The 21,841-nt window shown below is 45.4% G+C and overlaps 1 protein-coding gene across 3 annotated transcripts in view; it reads left to right on the forward strand.

Moving 5' to 3' along the window:
* The window catches only part of LOC145346845 (guanine nucleotide-binding protein G(s) subunit alpha), a 360,141-nt gene that overhangs the window by 319,877 nt on the left and 18,423 nt on the right, over positions 1-21,841 (forward strand). For all 3 annotated transcript variants that reach the window (XM_080194671.1, XM_080194672.1, XM_080194673.1), the window contains one exon: positions 20,766-20,820. In XM_080194671.1, the coding sequence (XP_080050797.1) occupies positions 20,766-20,820 (55 nt within the window). The remainder of the gene's footprint in view (positions 1-20,765; positions 20,821-21,841) is intronic.

A 21,841-nucleotide genomic window follows, 5' to 3' on the forward strand; every position in this document is an offset into this window, starting at 1 on the left:
GGTATATGGGCTCCTCAATTCTGCCGGCTGCTTTTTTCAAGGCAGCAGAAAGTGGAGACAGTGTCACCGGGTGGGAGGCTGGTTTGAGTGATGGACTGGGTTTCGTTCACAGCCCTTTGTAGTTTCTTGTGGTCTTGGACAGAACAGGAGCCATACCAAGCTGTGATACAACTGCAAAGAATGCTTTCTAGGTTGCACCTGTAAAGGTTGGCGAGAGTCGTAGTGGGCATTCCAAATTTCCTTCGTCTTCTGAGGAAGTAGAGGCATTGGTGGGCTTTCTTAACTATACTGTCAGCATGAGGGGACCAGGACAGGTTGTTGGTGATCTGGGACACCTAAAATCTTGAAGCTCGCGACTATTTCTACTGCGTCCCATTGATGTAGACAGTGGCATGTGCTCCTTTTATGCTTCCTGAAGCCGATGACAATCTCCTTCGTTTTGTTGACATTGAGGGGGTCTCATCAGCAAACTTAAAAATCAAGTTGATTGGTTATAGTAGTCGGGGATTCAACTTTGCCAATATTAACTGGAATCGCCTTAGTGTGAAAAGATTAGACAGTGGAATTTTTAAAGTGCATCCAGGAGAGTTCCTCGTGCCAGTACGTAGATGGTGCTATTAAGGATGGGGGCAGTGCTGGACCTGATCCTAGAAAATGAAGCCAGGCATGTGGTCTAAGTGTCAGTGGACTCGCATTTTGGGGATAGTGACCATAATTCTATAAGTTTCAAAGTCATTATGGAATGGGATAAGGATAGTCCAGGAATCAAGTGTATGAATTGAAGGAATCTTTGCTGATGACACCACCGTAGTGGGTCAGATCACAAACAATGACGAGACACAGTACAGGAAAGAGATAGAGAATCTGGTGAGAGAACAATAATCTCCCCCTCAATGTTAACAAAATGAAGGAGATATCATTGGACAGGACCTGGCAAACATAGGCAGGGAGCAGGCAAATGTACATTTGGAAAGTGGGAGTCTTTCAGAGCGTGGTGGAAATATGGAGCGTGCTGCCTGAGAGGATGGCAGAAGCAGGTATTCTCGCAATGCGTACGTAAATCACCCAGGCGCAGTGGACTATGGACAAAGTGCTGATAAATGAGATTAGTGTAGATTGGCATTTGATAGTTGGTATAGACATGGTGGGCCGAATGGCCTTTTTCTGCGCTGTATAACTATAAGTGTCAGGTTGCAAGTTTATTTTGTCAGGCTTTCCTGTCTTCAGGCTTTCTGAATTTATGACAGTGAGTGTGCTGTTGCCTCCAAAAGCTGCAGAGCAATATTAGGGCAGCATGGTGGCACAGTGGTTAGCACTGCAACCTCACGGTGCCAGAGATCCAGGTTTGATTCTGGTCTTGGGTCACTGTCTGTGTGGAGATTGCACTTTCTCCCCGTGTCTGCGTGGATTTCCTCCGGATGCTCTGGTTTCCTCCCACAGTCCAAAAATGTGTGGGTTAGATTGATTGGCTGTGCTAATTGACCCTTAATGTCAGGGGGATTAGCAGGATAAATGCATGCGGTGACGGGGTTAGGGCCTGGGTGGGATTGTGGTCAGTACAGGCTCGATGGGCCGAGTGGCCGCCTTCTCTACCTAGGGATTCTGTGAATATCTACAGTAAATTAAAATTTTGTTTCAGGCATCATTTAATTTATGCCGACTGTAAGCAAAATTGTCTGTGGCTGTGACTTGAGAGGGGTTGCTCCCAACTGACCATAAAGGTTGCCTTGGAAACAAGATTTTAGCTGCAGTTAAACTGAGTTGGTTACGTGGTCCTCAGGGAATAGCGAGCGAGGCTTGTGGTCAATCAGACTGTGGCAATATATGTTCATGTATTGATACTAAAGCAGATTAAGTAGCAAACTTGTTGCATCCTTCTTCACACATTATGTCACTTTATCAAATTCTGCATTGTAATTATATTTTGAGGATTGCGAGTAAATGTTCAATGCAGTGCAGAAGGAAGCTGTAGGAACCTCTGTGTTCTTGTCAGCCCTCTGAAAGAGGGACCACTCATTTCCAGTGCCCCCTCCTGTATCCCCTTAGCCTCGCAATTTTCCTTTTTAAAATATTTATCCGGTTCCCGTTTGAAAATAACTGTTGAATCTGCTTCCTTACAGTTGAACTTTCCACTGTTTAGGCAGCCTGGTGGCACAGTGGGTTAGCACTGCTGCCCCTCAGCGCTAGGGACCCTGGTTCGATTCCTGGCTCGGGTCACTGTCTGTGCGGAATCTGCACGTTCTTCCCATATCTGCGTGGATTTCCTCTGGCTGCTCCGGTTTACTCCCACAGTCGGAAAGATATGCTTGTTAGGTGCATTGACCATGCTAAATTCTCCCTCAGTATACCTGAAGAGGCGCTGGAGTGTGGCGATTAGGGGCTGTTCACAGTAACTTCATTGCACTGTTAATGTAAGCCTACTTGTGACGCTAATAAATAAACTTTCCACTTAGTCATAGTCAAAGAAGTCCTACAGTGCAGAAGGAGGCCATTTGGCCCATCAACTCTGCACCAACCACAACCCCACCCACGCTCTATCCCCATTTCCCTACATATTTACCCGCTAATCCCCCTAACCTACGCATCTCAGGACTCTAAGGGGCAATTTTTAGAATGGCCAATCAACCTAACCCACACATTTTTGGACTCTGGGAGGAAACTGGAGCACCGGGAGGAAACCCATGCAGACATGAGGTGAGAGGGCATGGGATCCAAGGGCCTTTGGCCTTGTGGATCCAGAACTGGCTTGCCTGCAGAAGGCAGAGAGTGGTTGTGGATGGGTCTTTTTCTGAATGGAGGTCAGTCACCAGTGGAGTGCCCCAGGGATCTGTTCTAGGACCCTTGCTGTTTGTCATTTTCATAAATGACCTGGATGAGGAAGTGGAAGGATGGGTAAGTAAGTTCGCTGATGACACGAAGGTCGGTGGTGTTGTGGATGGTCTGGAAGGATGTCAAAAGTTGCAGCAGGACATAAATAGGATGCAGGACTGGGCGGAGAAGTGGCAGATGGACTTCAACGCGGATAAATGCGTAGTCGTCCATTTTGGCAGAACCAACGGGAGGAACGAGCACACTATCAAGGGCAGGTGTCTTAGTAGTGTTGAAGAGCAGAAGGATCTTGGGGTCCGGTTCCACAGGACTCTTAAATCGGCCTCGCAGGTGGAAGAGGTGGTCAAGAAGGCGTATGGTGTACTGGCCTTCATTAATCGAGGGATTGAGTTTAGGAGTCGGGAGGTAATGCTGCAACTTTATAAGACCCTTGTCAGGCCTCATTTGGAGTACTGTGCGCAGTTCTAGTCGCCTCACTATAGGAAAGACGTAGAAGCTATTGAAAGGTACAGAGGAGATTTACAAGGATGTTGCCTGGACTGGGAGGCATGCCCTAACGGGTCTCTTTTCCCTGGAGAGACGAAGGTTGAGAGGCGACCTGATAGAAGTTTATAAAATGTTGAGAGGAATGGATAGGGTGGATTCTCAGAGGCTATTTCCCCGGGTTGAAATGGTCGCTACGAGAGGACACAGATTTAAGGTGCGGGGAGGAAAGTACAGAAGTGATGTTAGGGGTAAGTTTTTCACTCAGAGGGTGGTGAGTGAGTGGAATCGGCTGCCGTCAGTGGTGGTGGAGGCGAACTCGCTGGGGTCTTTTAAAAGACTTCTGGATGAGTATATGGGGTTTTATGGGATTGGGGGTTATAGATAGGTGTTGATGTGATCGGCGCAACTCGTGGGCCGAAGGGCCTGTTTGTGCTGTAGTGTTCTATGTTCTATGTTAATGTGCAAACTCCACACAGACAGTGACCCAAGCCAGGAATTGAACCCGGAGTTGGGCGGGGAGAGGGACATATGCAAAATCAAAAGTTAACCCAATGTTAGCCAATTTAAACCTCCTGTGTGGATTTAAGCAGCAGCAGATGCCATGCAGAAGCTAGCCAGATTTTATTTCTAGTGTGAACTGTTCCAGGAAGAGGTTTGTAATTGTTGGTGGATGTGGATTCATCCATTGATCTTCTCAACTGTTATATACTTCAGCTTCCAAATATGCTACATCATCAAGGCCTTCTTTCCTCTTTTCCATTCCTCTCCCAGAGTTCAGACGCTGCAGTTATTCGATGCCTAGCTGTTGTATCAACTGCTTTGTATCATTCTTCTTCTCATGGCTTCCTTACGTTAGTTTATGATGTGGAGACTGCAGTGTACGCAGTAAGAAATCTCACAACAACAGGTTAAAGTCCAACAGGTTTATTTGGAATCACGAGCTTTCGGAGCACTGCTCCTTCATCAGGCGAGTGAGTAGATGAAGGAGCAGCAATGCTTCAAAAGCTCGTGATTCAAATAAACCTGTTGGACTTTAGCGTGGTGTTTTGAGACTTATTACTTACATCAGCTTATACTTTTATTCGAAAACCTTTCTTGAACCTGGTGTTTTGATTATTTTCCCTTCTCAGGTGTTGTTTAGTGGCATGATTTTAAGCCAGCTCTTTCATACGTGGCGATCTGAACAGTTGTAAAGTGCAACGTAATGACTCATTCCTCCTGTCAGGAGGTGGGATGTCAGCCCATGCCAGGAAGCACAGGCACATTGAATCTTCATTACATACTTTTCTGGACTTGACGATACGTCTGTTTTTAAGGATTTTATATTCAGAAGTCTTGTGCTATCAGTATTCTCTAAACCATTGAGGTGGATAATGTCACAATGATAGAGAAAAATATGTAGCTAAAGCAGACTGAGCTCACAAAAGTGGAAGTGTCAGAGTTTAAGGTATTTAAACAGTGCCTTTTTAAGAAGGGGGGAGAAACTATTGATAGAATGCAGAAGGAGGCATTCGGCCCATCGGGTCTGTACTGATGCTCTGGCATAGCCTCTTACCCAGGCCCACTCCCCTACCCTAGCCCCATAACCCCACACATTCTGGACTATTCTGTAAGACATTAAGCAAACCCTATCCCATTTGCCGTGTGCCTCTGACACTGGTTCTAACTGTTGCAGCTTTCCTCCATCAATTTGTCAATTAGCATCTTATTCAGTGCTTGAAAGAAAACGGGATGTAAAAAGTACACTGGTGAGCCCAGTTGCCTTAAATCCTCCCCTTCTCCCGTTTGAACATCTGCTATAAATTCTTTCACAGAGCTACCTACCCTTTTATGGGATGATAGTCTCCCAGGGACTTGAGTGCAAGAACTGTCTTGGGAATGAGATCACCTTTAGCTCCAATGCTTCTCTCTGTCCCTATGTATTTAAGAAAGAGACTAAAGAAAGAAGCTTGTATTTGCAGCCTTGAGAAACCTTGAAATTTCTAACTGTTGCACTAATCCACTTATTTTCTTTCCCCATTGCATCAGCTGCCTAATCTGCCCTGTATTCATTTGTCACAGGCAAGGAAACTCAGTAACTCTATAAATATTTCTCAAAAGAAATTATTTAGCAAATATGCCTTTCCCACAAACTGCATTCCGTTACGATCAAGTTATCGTGTGGTGGTGATTCACTGTCTCTTTAATGCTGAAATTCAAGACCTTGATTTTTATCTTTGAAACATAAGTGGGGAATACTGTTCTTCAAACAGAGAGAAGATCCTTTAAAGGTTTTGTTAAACAACAAGTAAAAGAAGGGCTTTCACTTGTCCGAAGATGTGCGGGTTAGGTCGATTGACCATGCTAAATTGCCCCTTAGTGTCCCAAGATGTGTAGGTTAGAGGGATTAGTGGGGTAAATATGTGGGGTTACAGGGATAAAGTCTGGATGGGATTGCTTGTCAGTGCAGACTCGATGGGTTGAATAGCCTCCTTCCACACTGTAGGAATTCTATAACTTGCGTTTGTTTAGCGTCTTTCATGACCTCAGGGCATCCCAAAGTTCTTTACGGATAATGAAGCACTATAGTCTCTATTACATTGTAGATAGTGAAATCTGTTAAGGACAAGACGTTGAATGTTTACAGCACAGAAGGAGGCCATTCAGCCTGTAATGTCCATTCTATCTCTTGAGAAGAGCAATTCAACTAGTCCCTCCTCCATCTTTCCCCCATGGACCTGATTTTTTTGTCCTTTTGAAAGACACAACTGAATCTGTCTGGTCCATACTCTGAGGCAGTTTGTTCCAGATCCTAACCATTTACTGTGTGCAAAGGATTTTCCTTATGTCACCATTGCTTTTTTTATCATTCGCTTTAATCTGGTGTTCTCTGGCTCTCGACCACAATATGAACAATTCCTGCTTATCTACTGTTTATACTTTTTAATTCCCCTATAAAAATCTCGTTTCAACTCTCCCTAATGAGAACATTTGATTTGATTTGATTTGATTTTGTCACATGTATTAACATACAGTGAAAAGTATTGTTTCTTGCTTGCTTTACAAACAAAGCATACCGTTCATAGAGAAGGAAAGGAGAGAGTGCAGAATGTAGCATTACAGTCATAGCTAGGGTGTAGAGAAAGATCAACGGAGTGCGGAGGTAGGTCCATTCAAAAGTCTAATGGCAGCAGGGAAGAAGCTGTTCTTGAGTTGGTTGGTACATGCCCTCAGATTTTTGTATTTTTTTCCCAGTTGAGGAAGAGAGACTGTCCGGGGTGCGTGGGGTCCACAATTATGCTGCTGCTTTTCCGAGGCAGCGGGAGGTGTAGACAGAGTCAGTGGATGGGAGACTAGCATGTGTGATGGACTGGGCTTCATTCACAACCCTTTGTAGTTTATTTCTGTCTTGGGCAGAGCAGGAGCCATACCAAGCTGTGATCCAACCAGAAAGAAATGATTTCTGTGATGTATCTGTAAAAGTTGGTGAGAGTCTTAGCTGACATGCCAAATTTCCTTAATCTCCTGAGAAACTAGAGACATTTGTGGGCTTCAGCCCCAGATTCTTCAATCTATAATCATAGTTGAAGTCCCTCATCCCTGGAACCATTGACCTACATCTTTTCTATCCTCTTTTCCCAGAAAGAGATGCCCAGAATTGGACATATTGCTCCAGTTGAGACTGAACTAATGAATTTGAATGGTTCCTCATAACCACCTTGTTTTTGTACTCTCTGCCTCTGCCGATAAAGCCCAAGGCGCCGGGAATCTTTTTAATCACTTTCTCAACCTACCCTGCCACTTTTAATACTTTGTGCGAATGCCTGTGGACAGCAGACCCAAGTCACGCTGCTTAGCCTCCATATCACTTCACATCAGAGAAGAAATTCTTTTGTGTGAAGTGCCTGTAATCACCTCAGTGAGGCCCATGAGGTGAGCTTCTTGGAGTACAAGCTCCCTGATTGAGGTAATGATTGCTTGCCTAATCAGGGAGTTTGAACTGTGTATGTATTGAGAAGTGTCAGGGCGACTGACACTTCGGATTCTGACATCGTACCTGAAGCACTCTCTTAGGAGTGGAATTGAGGTTGTAAACAAAGGGAATCTGGTGAAGGAACACTGGCCTCCAAAGAGTTATTTCAGTGCCTTTCCCAATTCAACTGTATGCACATATTATCAGAAATAAATGCCAGTTATGCCTTAATGTTAGTAAGAGCTAACTATTCCACTGCAACCCTTCAACAGATTTTGCATTTAGTTTTTGAAAGTTTCACAGGGACTGCGATGAGGTTATTTTCTCTCCATCACCACCCTGGCTATTTCCAGTTTTTGGTTCTTATTCAGAATTGACCAGATTGCAGTTTGATTTCATTGGGCAGGAGGTGGGGTTGGATGCGTTGGCTGTACATTTCTACAGATGCATAACTTTGATTTCAAGAATTTAGGGTGGCATGGTGGCAAAGTGGTTAACACAGCTGCCTCACAGCACCAGGGACCCGGGTCCGATTCCTGGCCTTGGGTCACTATCCGTGTGAAATTTGCACATTCTCCCTGTGTCTGCATGGGTTTCCTCCGGCACTCCAAAGATGTGCAAGTTGTGTTGATTGGCCATGCTAAATTGCCCCTTAGTGTCAGGGGCTTAGTCGGGTAAATGTCATGGGGATAGGGCCTGGGTGGGATTGTGGTCATTGCAGACTTGATGGGCTGAATGGCCTCATCCTGCACTGCCGGGATTCTATGATTGCATTCTATGAATATATTAACGATGGTTGTTGTGGTTAAACGATCAGAATGTTTTTCTTTTGGCTGAGGTCGGTGTTTGGATGTTGCAGACAGGGGTGAAATCTGAGGCTTGTTTTCAAGCCATTGTAAATGCTGCTTTTTGCCGTTATAAAGGGCAGTTCATTTAAATGGCTGGTGAAACATTATTTTCAAAAAGCACATTTTAAATAGCCACAGCATCCAGAGAATTCATCTTCTCTAGTTTTAAACCATGTGGCAGCCTTAAGCACTAACAGTGTCAATCCTGTCCTAATCATTGTATGATGTGGAGATGCTGGCGTTGGACTGGGGTAAACACAGTAAGAAGTCTGACAACACCAGGTTTAAGTCCAACCGATTTATTTGATAGTAAGCTCACAAGCTTTCAAGGTTTCCCTGATGAAGAGGGAAACCTCAAGCTTGTGAGCTTACTATCAAATAAATCGGTTGGACTTAAACCTGGTGTCGTCAGACTTCTTACCAATCATTGTATCCAACCCATAGCAGTCAATCTCCCCAATTGATCTGTCGGTGTAGAAATGAACCTGATTTGTAGATAAGAAGTTTTAAGTTCTAAGTTTTAAGTTAATTTATTAGTGTCACAAGTAGGCTTGCATTAACACTGCAATGAAGTTATTGTGGAAGTCCCCTAGCTGCCACAGAAGAGCACCTATTCAGATACACCGAGGGAGAATGTAGCTTGGCCAATTCACCCAACCAGCACATCTTTCGGACTGTGGGAGGAAACTGGAGTACCCGGAGGAAACCCACACAGACATGGGGAGAATGTGCGGACTCTGCACAGACGACGACCCAAGCCAGGAATCGAACCCGAGCCCCTGGCGCTGTGGGGGCAGCAGTGCTAACCACTGTGCTGTCCCTAAATTTTTATTGCTGCAACTGGGGTGTGTGATTGTTCCATTTTGATAAATTGTACTCAACATATCCAAAATGCACAGACAGGAGAGTGAAATCGGTATGTAGGGTGGGTGGGAAGGGGAGATGGATGACACACTAGGGTCTAAGGTTACAATATTCTCAATCACCTGTGCTTGTGGTTGTCTCAGTCAGAGGATGTTCTCATTCTGAGGTGGTTTTTGACCTGGGCTGGGTGATGGGACAGGGAGTTGGCTGTTTCGAATGGTTGTGTCTTGTTGTAGAGAGCAGCTCCAGAGGGAAGTAATCGCTGACCAAAGAGAGTATTTGGAGAGCAGAATGCTACACGTTTCCACTGCAAGAGTCAGAAATGCAAGTTACTCAGTGTAAAAAGCATTAAAATTGTTCACTCTGGTTCAAATTTCAAAAGGAGATAGATGTTGATCTGTTTAGTTCAGGAAACAATGCCTTTTTAGGATCTCCCCCCCCCCCCCCCGCCCCCCCCCCCCCCACCCCAATTACACCTGATGGAGGTACGGAGTGCCCACCCCACCTCTGGAAGGAACTCTTCAGACTCTGCACCACAATGACCCAGTTATCCATCATAAATAACACCGAGCGCTGCCATTCTATAGTGCTGCTATAAGTGGATCAGAACAAAATGGCCAGGCACGTATCTGGGGTGCTATAAATCATTGTGGATTTTTTTTGTGTGTGTGTATAAGAGTTGTTGGCTTTAATGCACTGGCCGCTGGCCATGTGTTCCAGAGCATATCCTTGTGTTGAAGCACTCACACACACGAAATGGCAATTCCAGGCGGAAGGGAGCAATGTGTTAAAACTGGCTGTGGGGTTTGGGGCATTACTTGTATGTGAGACTCGATTGCTGTGGAATTTCACAGAAATATGAGTTTATTTGTCTTCCTGCTGTCCTTTTTTTGATTTTGTCGAAGCTGACATTAGTTTTGACAAAGCTTTGATAAAGGATCATCTGGACTTGAGACATCAGCTCCTTTCTCTCCTTACAGATGCTGCCAGATCTGCTGGGATTTTCCAGCATTTCCTCACCCAACCTGCAGAGGTTCAAAGTCTCCTGCGATTGGCCTGTACAATTTAATTATTTTGTGGGTACAGATTCACAATAACAAATGTTCAAAACTCATTTATTTTGATGCTTTTTCATTTTAAATTGTCTCACTCAATTGAATGTCGTGGGAAGTATAATGTATTGCTGGTACAGCAGGCGCTGTCCTGAGATACATTGTCCGAGACAGGACAGTTAGAAATTTACGCTGCGTCCAACTTGTGTCTGACAAGGCGAATGGTCGACATCGACAATAGTAGCCTGGAGTTTGATAAGTGCAGTATACACAAAAATAAATCTTTGCGATTGGGGGAGAAGTGGAGCCAGGTGCTTATTTGAAGGGAGTTTCTGTTTGCAGTGAATTGAGAAACCCGCATCTAAATTAATAGTAAATCTCCCAGATGGCACAAAGGTGGCACAGTGGTTAGCACTGCTGCCTCACAGCACCAGGGACCTGGGTTCGATTCCCAGCTTGGGACACTGTCTGTGTGGAGTCTGCACGTTCTCCCTGTGTCTGCGTGGGTTTCCTCCAGGTGCTCCGATTTCCTCCCACAGTCCAAAAGATGTGCTGGTTAGGTAAAGTAAAATTTATTTATTTAGTGTCACAAGTAGGCTTACATTAACACTGCAATGAAGTTACTGTGGAAACCCCCTAGTTGCCACACTCCAGCACTGAGGGAGAATTTAGCATGGCCAATTCACCTAACCTGCACATCTTTTGGACCATGGGAGGAAACTGGAGCACCCAGAGGGAACCCACACAAATATGGGGAGAATGCGCGAACTGCACTCAAACAGTGACCCAAGCCAGGGGTCAGACATGGGTCCCTGGCGTTGTGAGGCGGCAGTGCTAATCGTTGTGCCACCGTGCCGCCCACTTACATCGGCCATGTTAAGTTCTCCCTCAGTGTACCCAACAGGTGCCGGAGTGTGGTGACTAGGGGATTTTCACAGTAACTTCCTTGCCAATAATGTAAGCCAATTTGTGACGCACACAATTTTTTTTTTAAATTTGCCAGGTGGCACAGTTTCGCAATGACTATTAATCCAAAACCAAGATGCAATGAGAAGGATGCAAATTGACCCATGGTGGTCAGGGAGAGTAAACCTTGCCATCTGGAGCTTTACTTTATTGCCACTTTATTCTGTCGGTGCTGGTTCAGTACTCTCAACTGTGTGTCAATTTGGATGAAAATTTCAAACTCTCAGTTTTGGACTGGAGGACTGGGCCACTGTTTTATCCTTTTTTAGCTGCTGTTTCATCTTGCTTGCTCCAGGATACTTTGCCACTTGTTTTGGAATCACGGAGAGTGAATGTCAATGTGTCCAAGCCAGATTTAACCAGCGTTCTGCTGGTCCTCCCTCCTGCCTAATATTGACAGGGCTTCATCCAGTCTCCACTGGCTCCTTATCCGACAACAGCTTGTGACAGACAACATGGTCCACTGAAATATATTGTTTTTCACTTCACCTGGGGGGTTGCATGCATTTTTATTTTAACGAAAGGCATTATGTGCTTCTTAGGATTTAAGTGAAATGTGCTCAGTTTTCATTCTCTGCCCACTGGCACTGTGGAAAAGCAGGCAGCAGCGCGATGGTAGATTCTGCTATTGCAGATCTGTGTCAAGAGAAACATAGAGAAAGCCACATTTCTAAAGCTAGTATTTTTGTTTTACTTTGATTCTGGGAGAAAGGATAGCTGTGAGCTGGATAGTATTCATCCACCTCATCCAGTGATTGCTGAGTTACTGTATCAGTTCCCTGTTTGACAAGGACTCGAGTTTAAAATTCTCGTCCTTGTTTTCCAATGCTTCCGTGACCTCACCCTTTCTAATCTCTCTAACCTCCTCCAGACCTACAACCCTCCACGTTTTTGGTCATTTGCACTAACGTCTTAGTGGCACAGTGATTGGCACTGCTACCTCACAGTGCTGGAGACCCAGGTTCGCTTCCAGCCTTGGGTGACTGTTAGTCTGTGTGTGGAGTTTGCACGTTCTCCCCGTGTCTGCGTGGGTTTCCTCCGGGTGCTCCGGTTTCTTCCCACACTCCATAAAGATGTGCAGGTTAGGTTGATTGGCCATGCTAAATTGCCCCTTAGCATTAGGGGGGGTTAGCAGGGTAAATATGTGGGGTTATGGGAATAGGGCCTGGGTGGGATTGTTGTCAGGGCAGGCTTGATGGGCCGAATGCTCTCCTTCTGCACTGTAGGAACTCTATGCGCAGAATGCTCCAGCTGCGCTAGTCTAAAAGCTGGAAATTGCTGCCCGACCATCAGTGGGGTTTCACATTGTCTGCGACCGGCCTGCTAAAATCCCAGTGGTGGGCAGGATGGAAGAATTGCTTCTATTATCTCCTTCTGTCACTTTGTGTAAGATTCTGTTTGATAATGCATCTTGAGACATTATTGACATTAAATTCGTGGTATAAACACAAATTATAATAATTGTCGACCTGACCCTTTGGTTTAAAGTGGGGCCCAGACTGCAGATTGAAACTTTGATCTTCTCATTGGAAAGCTCGCATTATGATTGTGACTTCCTCTCCAACAGTGCGACTTTGTACCTGTCCATAGCCTGCAGCACTTGCAAGCAATAAAGCATACCCCATGATATTTGGAAGACAATTAGGAACAAATGTTGCTGGAAATATTTGTGGATGTTGTTCCAGGTACAGTTAGTTAATGTTGGCAAGTGGAAATCTCACATTTGGTAGAAACACAGTAATGGCTAAAAAATATATCTTTACCAAAATCACTGTTGGTTTAACATACGATTACCAATCACAATAACTGGTTTGCTGGTGTTCTCTAGTTGCTCCTTCACTGGGGATGTGACCTGAAACATGGGGCTATTTTTGTGAAGATTGCTGGGTTTTATTTCTTTAGACCCATTTGGTTCCGTTGACCCATTTGGGGTGGCATGGTAGCACAGTGGTTACTCACTGCGCCAGAGACCAGGGTTCAATTCCAACCTTGGGTCACTGCGGAGAATTTGCACAATCTCCCCGTGTCTGCGTGGGTTTCCTCCGGGTGCTCCAGCTTCCTCCCACAGCCCGAAGGACATGCTGGTTAGATGCATTGACACGAACAGACGCCGCCAGACTGTGGCGACTCGGGGAATTTCACAGTAACTTCATTGCAATGTTAATGTAAACTTGTGACTAATAACTAACTAACCTTTATGATGGAGTGTCAGAGCTACAGTGGTTCTTGGCCTTGTTCGCAGGTCACCACTGGGGGCTGGCAGTTAGAATTATTGAAGATTCTCTTACATATGGTTATAGTCCGGATTAGTTACAATAGCAGTGTTTCACAACAGCTGTAAAGTTCAGATATCCTGAATGGAACCGCTCCTCTTTGCAAAGCGTCACCAACTCGTTCACAATCCAGGCAGCCACTAATTCTGCCCTGATGACTGAACTGATTTGGAATTTCTCCTCGTAGTCTCAGCTTCGTAAATCCAATGATTCCAGTTGACTAGCAATTGCACTGGGCTCAGCCAGTGTCAAATTCAACTCCATTGCACTGCTTTGTTGTACCAGACTGCTGGCCTGAGCAATCATGATGTGGAGATGCCGGCGTTGGACGGGGGTAGACACAGTAAGAAGTGTCACCACACCAGGTTGAAGTCCAACCGGTTTATTTGATAGTAAACCCACAAGCTTTGGGAAACGCTGTTCCTTCGTCAGATGGGTGTCAGTGCAGTCGATGGGCCGAATGGTCTTCTGCGCTGTAGGGATTTTATTCTATACTAGTCCACCAGGCGAGTATGACTCTACTCCTGACTTCTGGGGTGGGATTTTCTGGCCACCCCAAGGCCAGAAAATCCCACCCAAGGTCAAGGGACTTTTGCATGGTCCGTGTCCCACCCGCTGCGATTCCCGTGGCAGGCAGGATGGGAAAGTTCCACCCCTAGTCTAAACAAGCAACTGGAAATAACAAGAATGTTCTTTCTCTTTGCCTGAGTTTGAAGAGGGAATTGGAACTTGCATCAATGGCGTGGCATCCATATTTAAGCACACACCCAAGTCCCGTACACCCATCACCCCAATGCTCGCTGACTTACATTGGCCCTTGATTCCGCATTCGTCATTCACGTTTTCTGATTCATCTCGATGGCCTATTCCTGTAATCTGCTCCAACCCTGTAATCTTCCCAGATCTCTGTGCTCCTCCAGGTCTGGTTAGTTGCACAACCCCAATTCTAAGTGCCGCACCACTGGAGAAGGTGCCTTCAGCTGCCTTGATCCTAAATCTCTCAACCTCGTGAACAATCTCGTCTGTAGGATGTTCCCTAACCTCTCCTCCTTAGGATGCTCCTGGGTTGGCACAGTGGTTAGCACCGCTGCCTCACAGTGCCAGGGTTCGATTCGCAGCTTGGGTCGCTGTCTGTGTGGAGTCTGTACATTCTCCCTGTGTCTGTGTGGGTTTCCTCCAGGTGCTCCAGTTTCCCCTCTCAGTCCGAAAGATGTGCTGGTTAGGTGGATTGGCTGTGCTAAATTGCTCCTTAGTGTCAGGAGGACCAGCTAGGGTAAATGCATGAGGTTATGGGGATAGGGCTTGGGTGGGATTGTGGGTCAGTGCAGACTCTGTGGGCTGAATGGCCTCCTTCTGCACTGTAGGATTCTACGATCAATGATTTGGTGTCAACTCCTTTTGACGTGAAGCATGAGATTTTTCACTATGTTAAAGACACTTTATGAAGGCAAATTATTGTTGTGTCTCCCCAAAAGGGAAGTGGCATTTGGTGTGAAAGAATTCTCACAATACTGTTCCAGTTCTGTCACTGGAGCATTTACATTTAAAAAAACCCATCTCCCTTTTAACCAAGCGGTTGATAGACAGGGAGAGATCGGCCAACTGGAATACATCTAACAATCAAGAGCAGATAATGCCGCCTAGAAGAGACAGAAGCACCCTGAAAGGTAGCTCGTCTGGGAAGACAGGGAGGGCAGAAATTTCCCATTCTGCCCACCACAGGAATCCTAGAGGTCAGGACAAGGCCATGCGGAGGACCATTGATTTTCCGGTCTTGGGGTGAGCGTGGCTGGAAAATCCCGCCCGTATAAAGAGCTTCGGACAAGGAGATGAGGGCGAAAATTTCACCCGATGTCATGCTGATCGAATTGAGGGCTAGCAGACAACAGTTTAGACTTGCAGAGTGAGGAACGTGGCTGCCTGTGGAGCCTGGACAAGGTGGAAGATTTAGGCCCGAAACGGATTGTTGAAGAGGCTGGAGTATGAACTGTTCGCGGGGTCCGCACGCGGAAAGGTCAAGACACGATAAAGGAGCGACCAGGTGGCAGACTCCAAAACCCCGCTACTGCACATGGAGGAAGCAGGTTGCTTAGATAACAGAGTTACAGCCAGATTGAAGAAACAGGGGGAGTGTCGCAAAAATTCAGAACTGGAGGGATGATGTGACTCGGGTATGGAGCTGGAAGTCTACCGAGAAAAGAATGTGGTGTGCACTAAGTGGAAGGGAGGTAGTTGTGGCCGTTTGCATCACTTCCTTGAATCCTAGGACTCATTTCCAAAGCAGAAAAAACGCATTTAAGAGGAAGCTAGTTATATATTTAGAAGGGGTGCTGATAGGGTTAGATGGAGTTAAAACATACGCACCATAGCAGTGACAATGCTCTGTTTCTGTACACAGAAATTCACTGATCTCAACTGCCATTTCCTCTCTAAACCCTTCCCCCCCCCCCACCCACACAATCTCTTTATATGAATGAATGCCATACATGTAATTATTACCTGCATAGCGCCAGAGGAGTCAAAGATGCAACTGGGACCTTGATGGTGGCAACAGCGATCCTGCAGAAGTCAGTACCTTTGGGGTGAAGTTTGGTTTGTCTGCTGGAGAGGACTTTGCAGGAAAGGGATAGAGCTGGAAAATGGAAACACCAACACAGTCCCGGGGGCAGCAAGACTGCAGAGGGCACTAAATGTACTATCTCCATATCCGCAGATGGTACAATGTTGGATGGGACAATGAGCTATGGAGGAGGATGCAGAGATACTTTGGTGTGATCTGGACAGGCGGAGTGTGTGGGCATATGTATTGCAGATGCAGTACAAGGTGGGTAAATGTGAGTTTGTCCACTTTGGTAGCAAAAACAGGAAGGCAGATTATTATTTGAATGGGTGCAAATTGAGAGAGGTGGACACTTAGCGAGACCTTGGAGTCCTCATGTATCAGTCGCTGAAAATAAGCACCCAGGTGCAGCAGGCAGTAAAGAAGGCAAATGCTATGTTGGCCTTCATAGTGAGGGGATTTGAGTGTGGGGATAGGGATGCTTTACTGTAATTACACAGGCATTGGTAAGGCCACACCTGGATTATTGTGTGCAGTTTTGGTGTGCTTATCTAAAGAAGGATGTCCTTGCTTTAGAGGAAGTATAACAACCAAATGACAATACACGTTAGGGAGACACTGGAATAGATGGAAGCTATTTCCACTGATTGAGAAGTCGAGGATTGGAAGGTACAGCCTAAAGGTTAGACTCGGAGCTTTCAGGAGTGTAAATAGGGAACGTTTCTACATGTTAAGGGTGTAAATTATGGAATGGCAGTTGATGCAAGATCTGTTGTTTGTTTTAAATGTGGGATTGATAATTTTTTTCTCAGGCAGTGAAATGGGATTCAGGGCAAAGGTGGGTATATGGAAATAGGTCACAAATCAGCCATGATCTCACTAAATAGAGCAACAGAGCTTGAGGAACTCAGTTCCTCCTTCAATGGGAATGCGATGGCATGGTGGTATTATCGCTGGACTATTAATACTGAAACCCAGCTACTGTTCTGGACACCCGGGTTTGAATCCCGCTGCGGCAGCTGGTGAAACGTGAATTCAATGAAAAACATATCTGGAATTAAGAATCTACTGATGTCCATGAAACCATTGTCGATTGTTGGAAAAACCCATCTGGTTCAGTAATGTCCTTCAGGAAAGGAAGTCTGCCGTCCTTACCCAGTCTGGCCTACACGTGACTCCAGAGCCACAGCAATATGGCTGACTCTCAACTGCCCTCCAAGGGGCAACTAGGGATGGGCAATAAATGCTGGCCCAGCCAGCGACGCCCATGTCCCACGAATGAATGAATAAATTGCCGTGTTGCCCTGAGCGGGTGGTCAGTGTGCTTTGAAACAGTGAACTATCCAGGCTGCCCACTGCTCCAATGTGATGTAAGATCAACTCAGGGAGCTGAAACTTCCCACAGCAGAGCTGATTGCAATCTCATTGTAGCTGCATCACAAGCTTTCAGGCTTTTGTAAACCCACAACTTTACTGTGTTGCTGAGAAGCAACTAACCACAGTGCAGGTATTTTCGTCTGACCTTCAAACTGTTCTCTTTACCGGAAGTTGTATATGTCTCGGCCACTGGGAGCGGAAAACCACAAAGCTTTTAACTAACGCTTCCCATAACGTGAGTCAGTTAATCATCTTCAGATCCCAGCTGCTGACGGCACCAACACGAGCATTTGTCCAGTGGTAGCACTTGGCTATTTGACACTGGAAAATGATGGCAGGGACCTGCTGCCATCAGTAAGAGGGCCTATATTTACCATATTGGAATTTCTATATTCTATAGCACACGGTGGCATAGTGGTTAGCACTGCTGCTTCACAGCACCAGGGACCCGGGTTCAGTTCCAGCCTGGGGTCTCCGCCTGTGCGGAGTTTGCACGTTCTCCCTGTGTTTCCTCCCACAGTCCAAAGATGCTTAGGTCAGATGAAGGAGCCATGCTAAATGTGCAGGGCTATGGGGATAGGGCAGAGAGGATAGCCTCGGTGGGGTGCTCTTTCGGAAAGTTGGCGCAGAATTGATGGGCCGAATGGCCTCTTTCTGCACTGTAGAGATCCTACGGTTGTATGGAGAACAAAATCAAAGTTTATTAGGTGTCACAAGTAGGCTTACATTAACATTGCAATGAAGTTACTGTGAAAATCCCCCAGTGGCCACACTCTGGCACCTGTGCGGGTACACTGAGGGAGAATTTAGCGTGGGCCAATGCACCTAACCAGCACGTCTTTCGGACTGTGGGAGGGAACCGGAGGAAACCCACACAGACACAGGGAGAATGTACAAACTCCACACAGCCAGTGACCCAAGCTGGGAATTGAACCCGAGTCTCTGGTGGTGTGAGGCAGCAGTGCTAACCACTGTGCCACCGTGCCGCTCAGCTCAAGAGAGACAGTAGTTTCACTGACAGGCTGAAGATGAGGAATGCCAGTGATTTTTCTGGGCGTAATTGCACATTGTTTGCTTATTTTCCCTCCCTCCTTGATTTATTGTCGCGGACTGTGAGGGCAAATATCAGTGTTGCTGAAACTAATATTTTCCCAAAAAGATTTGACGTTCTCTGACGTGTAAGCATCAGCTCTCAGGACAACACTCCGGCTATGATGGACTGTGCAATTTCAGCAGTCTCCGTTACCCAGCAATTAGTTTCAGACACACAGTCTGTGGCCTGTGCTGTGCACTCAGGACTGCCTGTTTCCACCTCTGTAACACTGCCTGCCTCCATCCCTACTTCACACCGTTACCCACCCTTCCTGTCTCTCCTTCCTCTCTCTCTCTCTCTCTCTCTCTCACACTCTCTCCATCTGGGTACCTTCCACCAACCCCGGGCAACCCAAAACTCTGCCTCCTGCGCGTAGTGAAAGGTTCATGTGTTTCCCTTTGCCTTGCTCACTTTTATTGTTCCGAAAGCATGACACGAATAGAGCAATCGGAAGCACGCAGCACTTAAGTGGCCTCACACAGCTGATAGTTTAGGGTTATTCCTTAAAGAGGAAACTCCACACGTAGCATCATATTTACAGTCAACACAGCTCAGATAAAAAGTCTTCAGCTGCCCTCTGCTGGCTGAATGCAAAATAGCTTTCAGCATTTTTGCCTTTTGACTTATTATCCTTTTTGATCTCTTCCTCCAATATTACATGTGTCAAGTGCCTTGAGAGATACTGAGTCAAGTAATTGTTTCATATTTCTTCAGCTAGTTGTGATTTATCCCTTAGAGGTCCTAATGTTTCCAGTCGTGGGCACAGCCTCAGAGTAAAGGGACGAGCCACCCTTTATAACAGAGGTGAGGAGGAATTTCTTCAGCCTGAGGGTGGTGAATCTGTAGAACTCCTTTGCCGCAGAAGGCTGTGGAAGCCATTTGCAATGGTTTATTCGAGATTTTTATGAGTAAAGTACATTTTCGGAAAAAAGGTGGTTCGGGAAAGGCCTTTTAACGGAAGCAGACCAAGGGCCCGGGAACTTGTAGAATACCCTCGACCTGCGTAACTGTGTGCCAATCTGAGAAATAACGGCACACAGTAATTTTTGAGGCACGCATGTAGTTTTAAGGTTTGAAATGTTATGACTGTAATTTATATAGAACCGTGAAAAGGTTTAATTCTCGCAATTCAAAGACATGTAGATTTGCAATGGTTTATTTGAGATTTTTATGAATAAAGTATACTTTAGCTGTGGAAGCCAGGTCATTGAGCATATTTCAGACAGAACTAGATAGATCCTTGGTTAGTAAAGGGATCAAAGTTTATAGGGAAAAGGTGGTAGGATGGGGTTAAGAAACTTAGCAGCCGTGATTGAATGCCAGACCAGGCTCCATGGGCCCAATATCCTAATTCTGCTCCTATATCTATGGTCTCTCCCTAATCCTGATTTTTCTTGTTATTTGTATCTGTACAATACTTTTTTATATTCCTTGATCATTTCCTCTTTTCTCTTAATCGTTTTGATTTTTCTCCTTTGTCGGCCATTAGTGAACCAGATGGGTTTTTGCAACAGATTGTAAGTTGCAAACTGGTCCCTGGTGGGCAGCACAGCATTGCTGCCTCACAGCGCCAGGCTCCTGGGTTCAATTCCCAGCTTGGGGCGCTGTCTGCGCAGAGTATGCACGTTCTCCCCGTGTCTGCGTGGGTTTCCTCCGGATGCTCTGGCTTCCTCCCAAAGTCCGAAAGACGCGCTGGTTAGGTGCATCGGCCATGCTAAATTCTCCCTCAGTGTACCTGAACAGGTGCTAGAGTGTGGCAACTGGGGGATTTTCACAGTAACTTCATTGCAGTGTTATGGTAAGCCTACTTCTGACACTAATAAATAAACTTTAAACTGACTACTCAGCAAGTTAAAACTCCCGTTCAGTACTAGTGGTTTATTGGATGTAATTAACTACCCTCTGTGAAAATCCCCCAGTTGCCACACTCTGGTGCCTGCTCGGGTACACTGAGAAAGAATTTAGCGTGGCCAATGCACCTAATCAGCATGTCTTTTGGGAGTCTAAGTCCAATGCTGAAGCGTTCTAAGCATTTATTTACCATTATTCATTTTCATTAGTATTTATATATTTACAATTAAACTAATATCTCTTCTGAAACATTTGGGCTTTGATCGATGAAGAAACAAGGGACTTGAATACGAGGAACAAGAAAAATATTTAGGCCAAAAATCAAAAGGTCAACTTTTACATGGGATCAAATCTATAAATTCTATAAACTGGCTCAGGTATATTTGTATCCATGTCATGTTAGTGGTACAGACCGGGTTCATTGTTTTATACAGCAGTTGATTGATCAAGCATATAGTTAGTTGTGTAAAGCTAATATGTTTTACAGTAAGTGCAATTCTACAAGTGAAGATAAGCATCAGGCACCTTTTCCTCGAATCATTTTATAAATCACATGTTTTGCTTTGAGTTGCAAAGCGAAAAATTAAATCGATACTTTCCTTTCTTTCTTTCAGCTTTTTAGACAGAATTGACCAAGTTCGACAAAATGATTACTCCCCATCAGATCAGGTGAGTGAGTAAAGATGCAGTCCCCTCCGGATTATTCTATACATTAATGATCTATAACTGACTGCAGTCCCATTACCGCAGCATCCCCACTCGTGTGAACAGTGAAATTGTAAGATGGCAAAAGTTACAGCTTGAAATTGACACGGATAATGTTGTCGAGAGGGTGACATGTGAGGCTGATTGGAGCCCACGTAAAGTCCAAAAAAATTTAAGAAAGCTAAAACCAACAACATTGAAGAACTCTGTAATTATCTCACATTTATTTTTCATAATATCACAAACTACATACATCCCACCAATACCAATTACCTTATGTTTACGTTAAAGTTTATTTATTAGTGTCACAAGTAGGCTTACATTAACAATGCAATGAAGTTACTGTGAAGATGCCCTCGTTGCCACACTCCGGCGCCTGTTCGGGTACACTGAGGGAGAAATGAGCCGTATAGTGTTCTGAGAGATCTGTCTTCTTCCTCATTGATCCTTTTTTTTTTCTTCATTGGTGGGTCAGTGATGTTAGGTACCTTTACAGTATGGCACCCAGACTCACACCACCACACCTGACCCACCAAGGAATATGGAGTTAAACCCCCGGCGCACTATTACTGAGGTTGGGACTAGAAGATATGGCATGCTTTCCCATCAGCCTCTGCAGGACTTTCCGTTTCCTGCCCCCACCACAGGACTAGGTCTCTTATGAAAAAAGTTCGCCCATCACCTTTGCTATTTGCTTCCCTGGTCACCATATTTATAATCCCCAAAATCTCCAACTACAAGAAACTATTACCCGAAGGTCAGTCATGCATTCCTTGATTTTATTTATTGGGGGAAATCTTACCAAAACATTCAAAGTGCCAAACATCCATGAAAACAGGAGAGATTTGCGCCATTTTTTTGGGTGAGCTGCCAGATGTAATCGTATGGCACTTGAAGGAAATAAAAACTAAATGTAATTCGTACCAGCAGGGGGAGTGGGCGGAGCCTATTCACACCAGGAAGCCGGCTGCTGAACTCTAAGTTT

Source organism: Carcharhinus amblyrhynchos, chromosome 8 (genome assembly GCF_965287045.1).
Source record: "Carcharhinus amblyrhynchos chromosome 8, sCarAmb.v2.hapA, whole genome shotgun sequence".
NCBI lineage: Eukaryota > Metazoa > Chordata > Chondrichthyes > Carcharhiniformes > Carcharhinidae > Carcharhinus > Carcharhinus amblyrhynchos.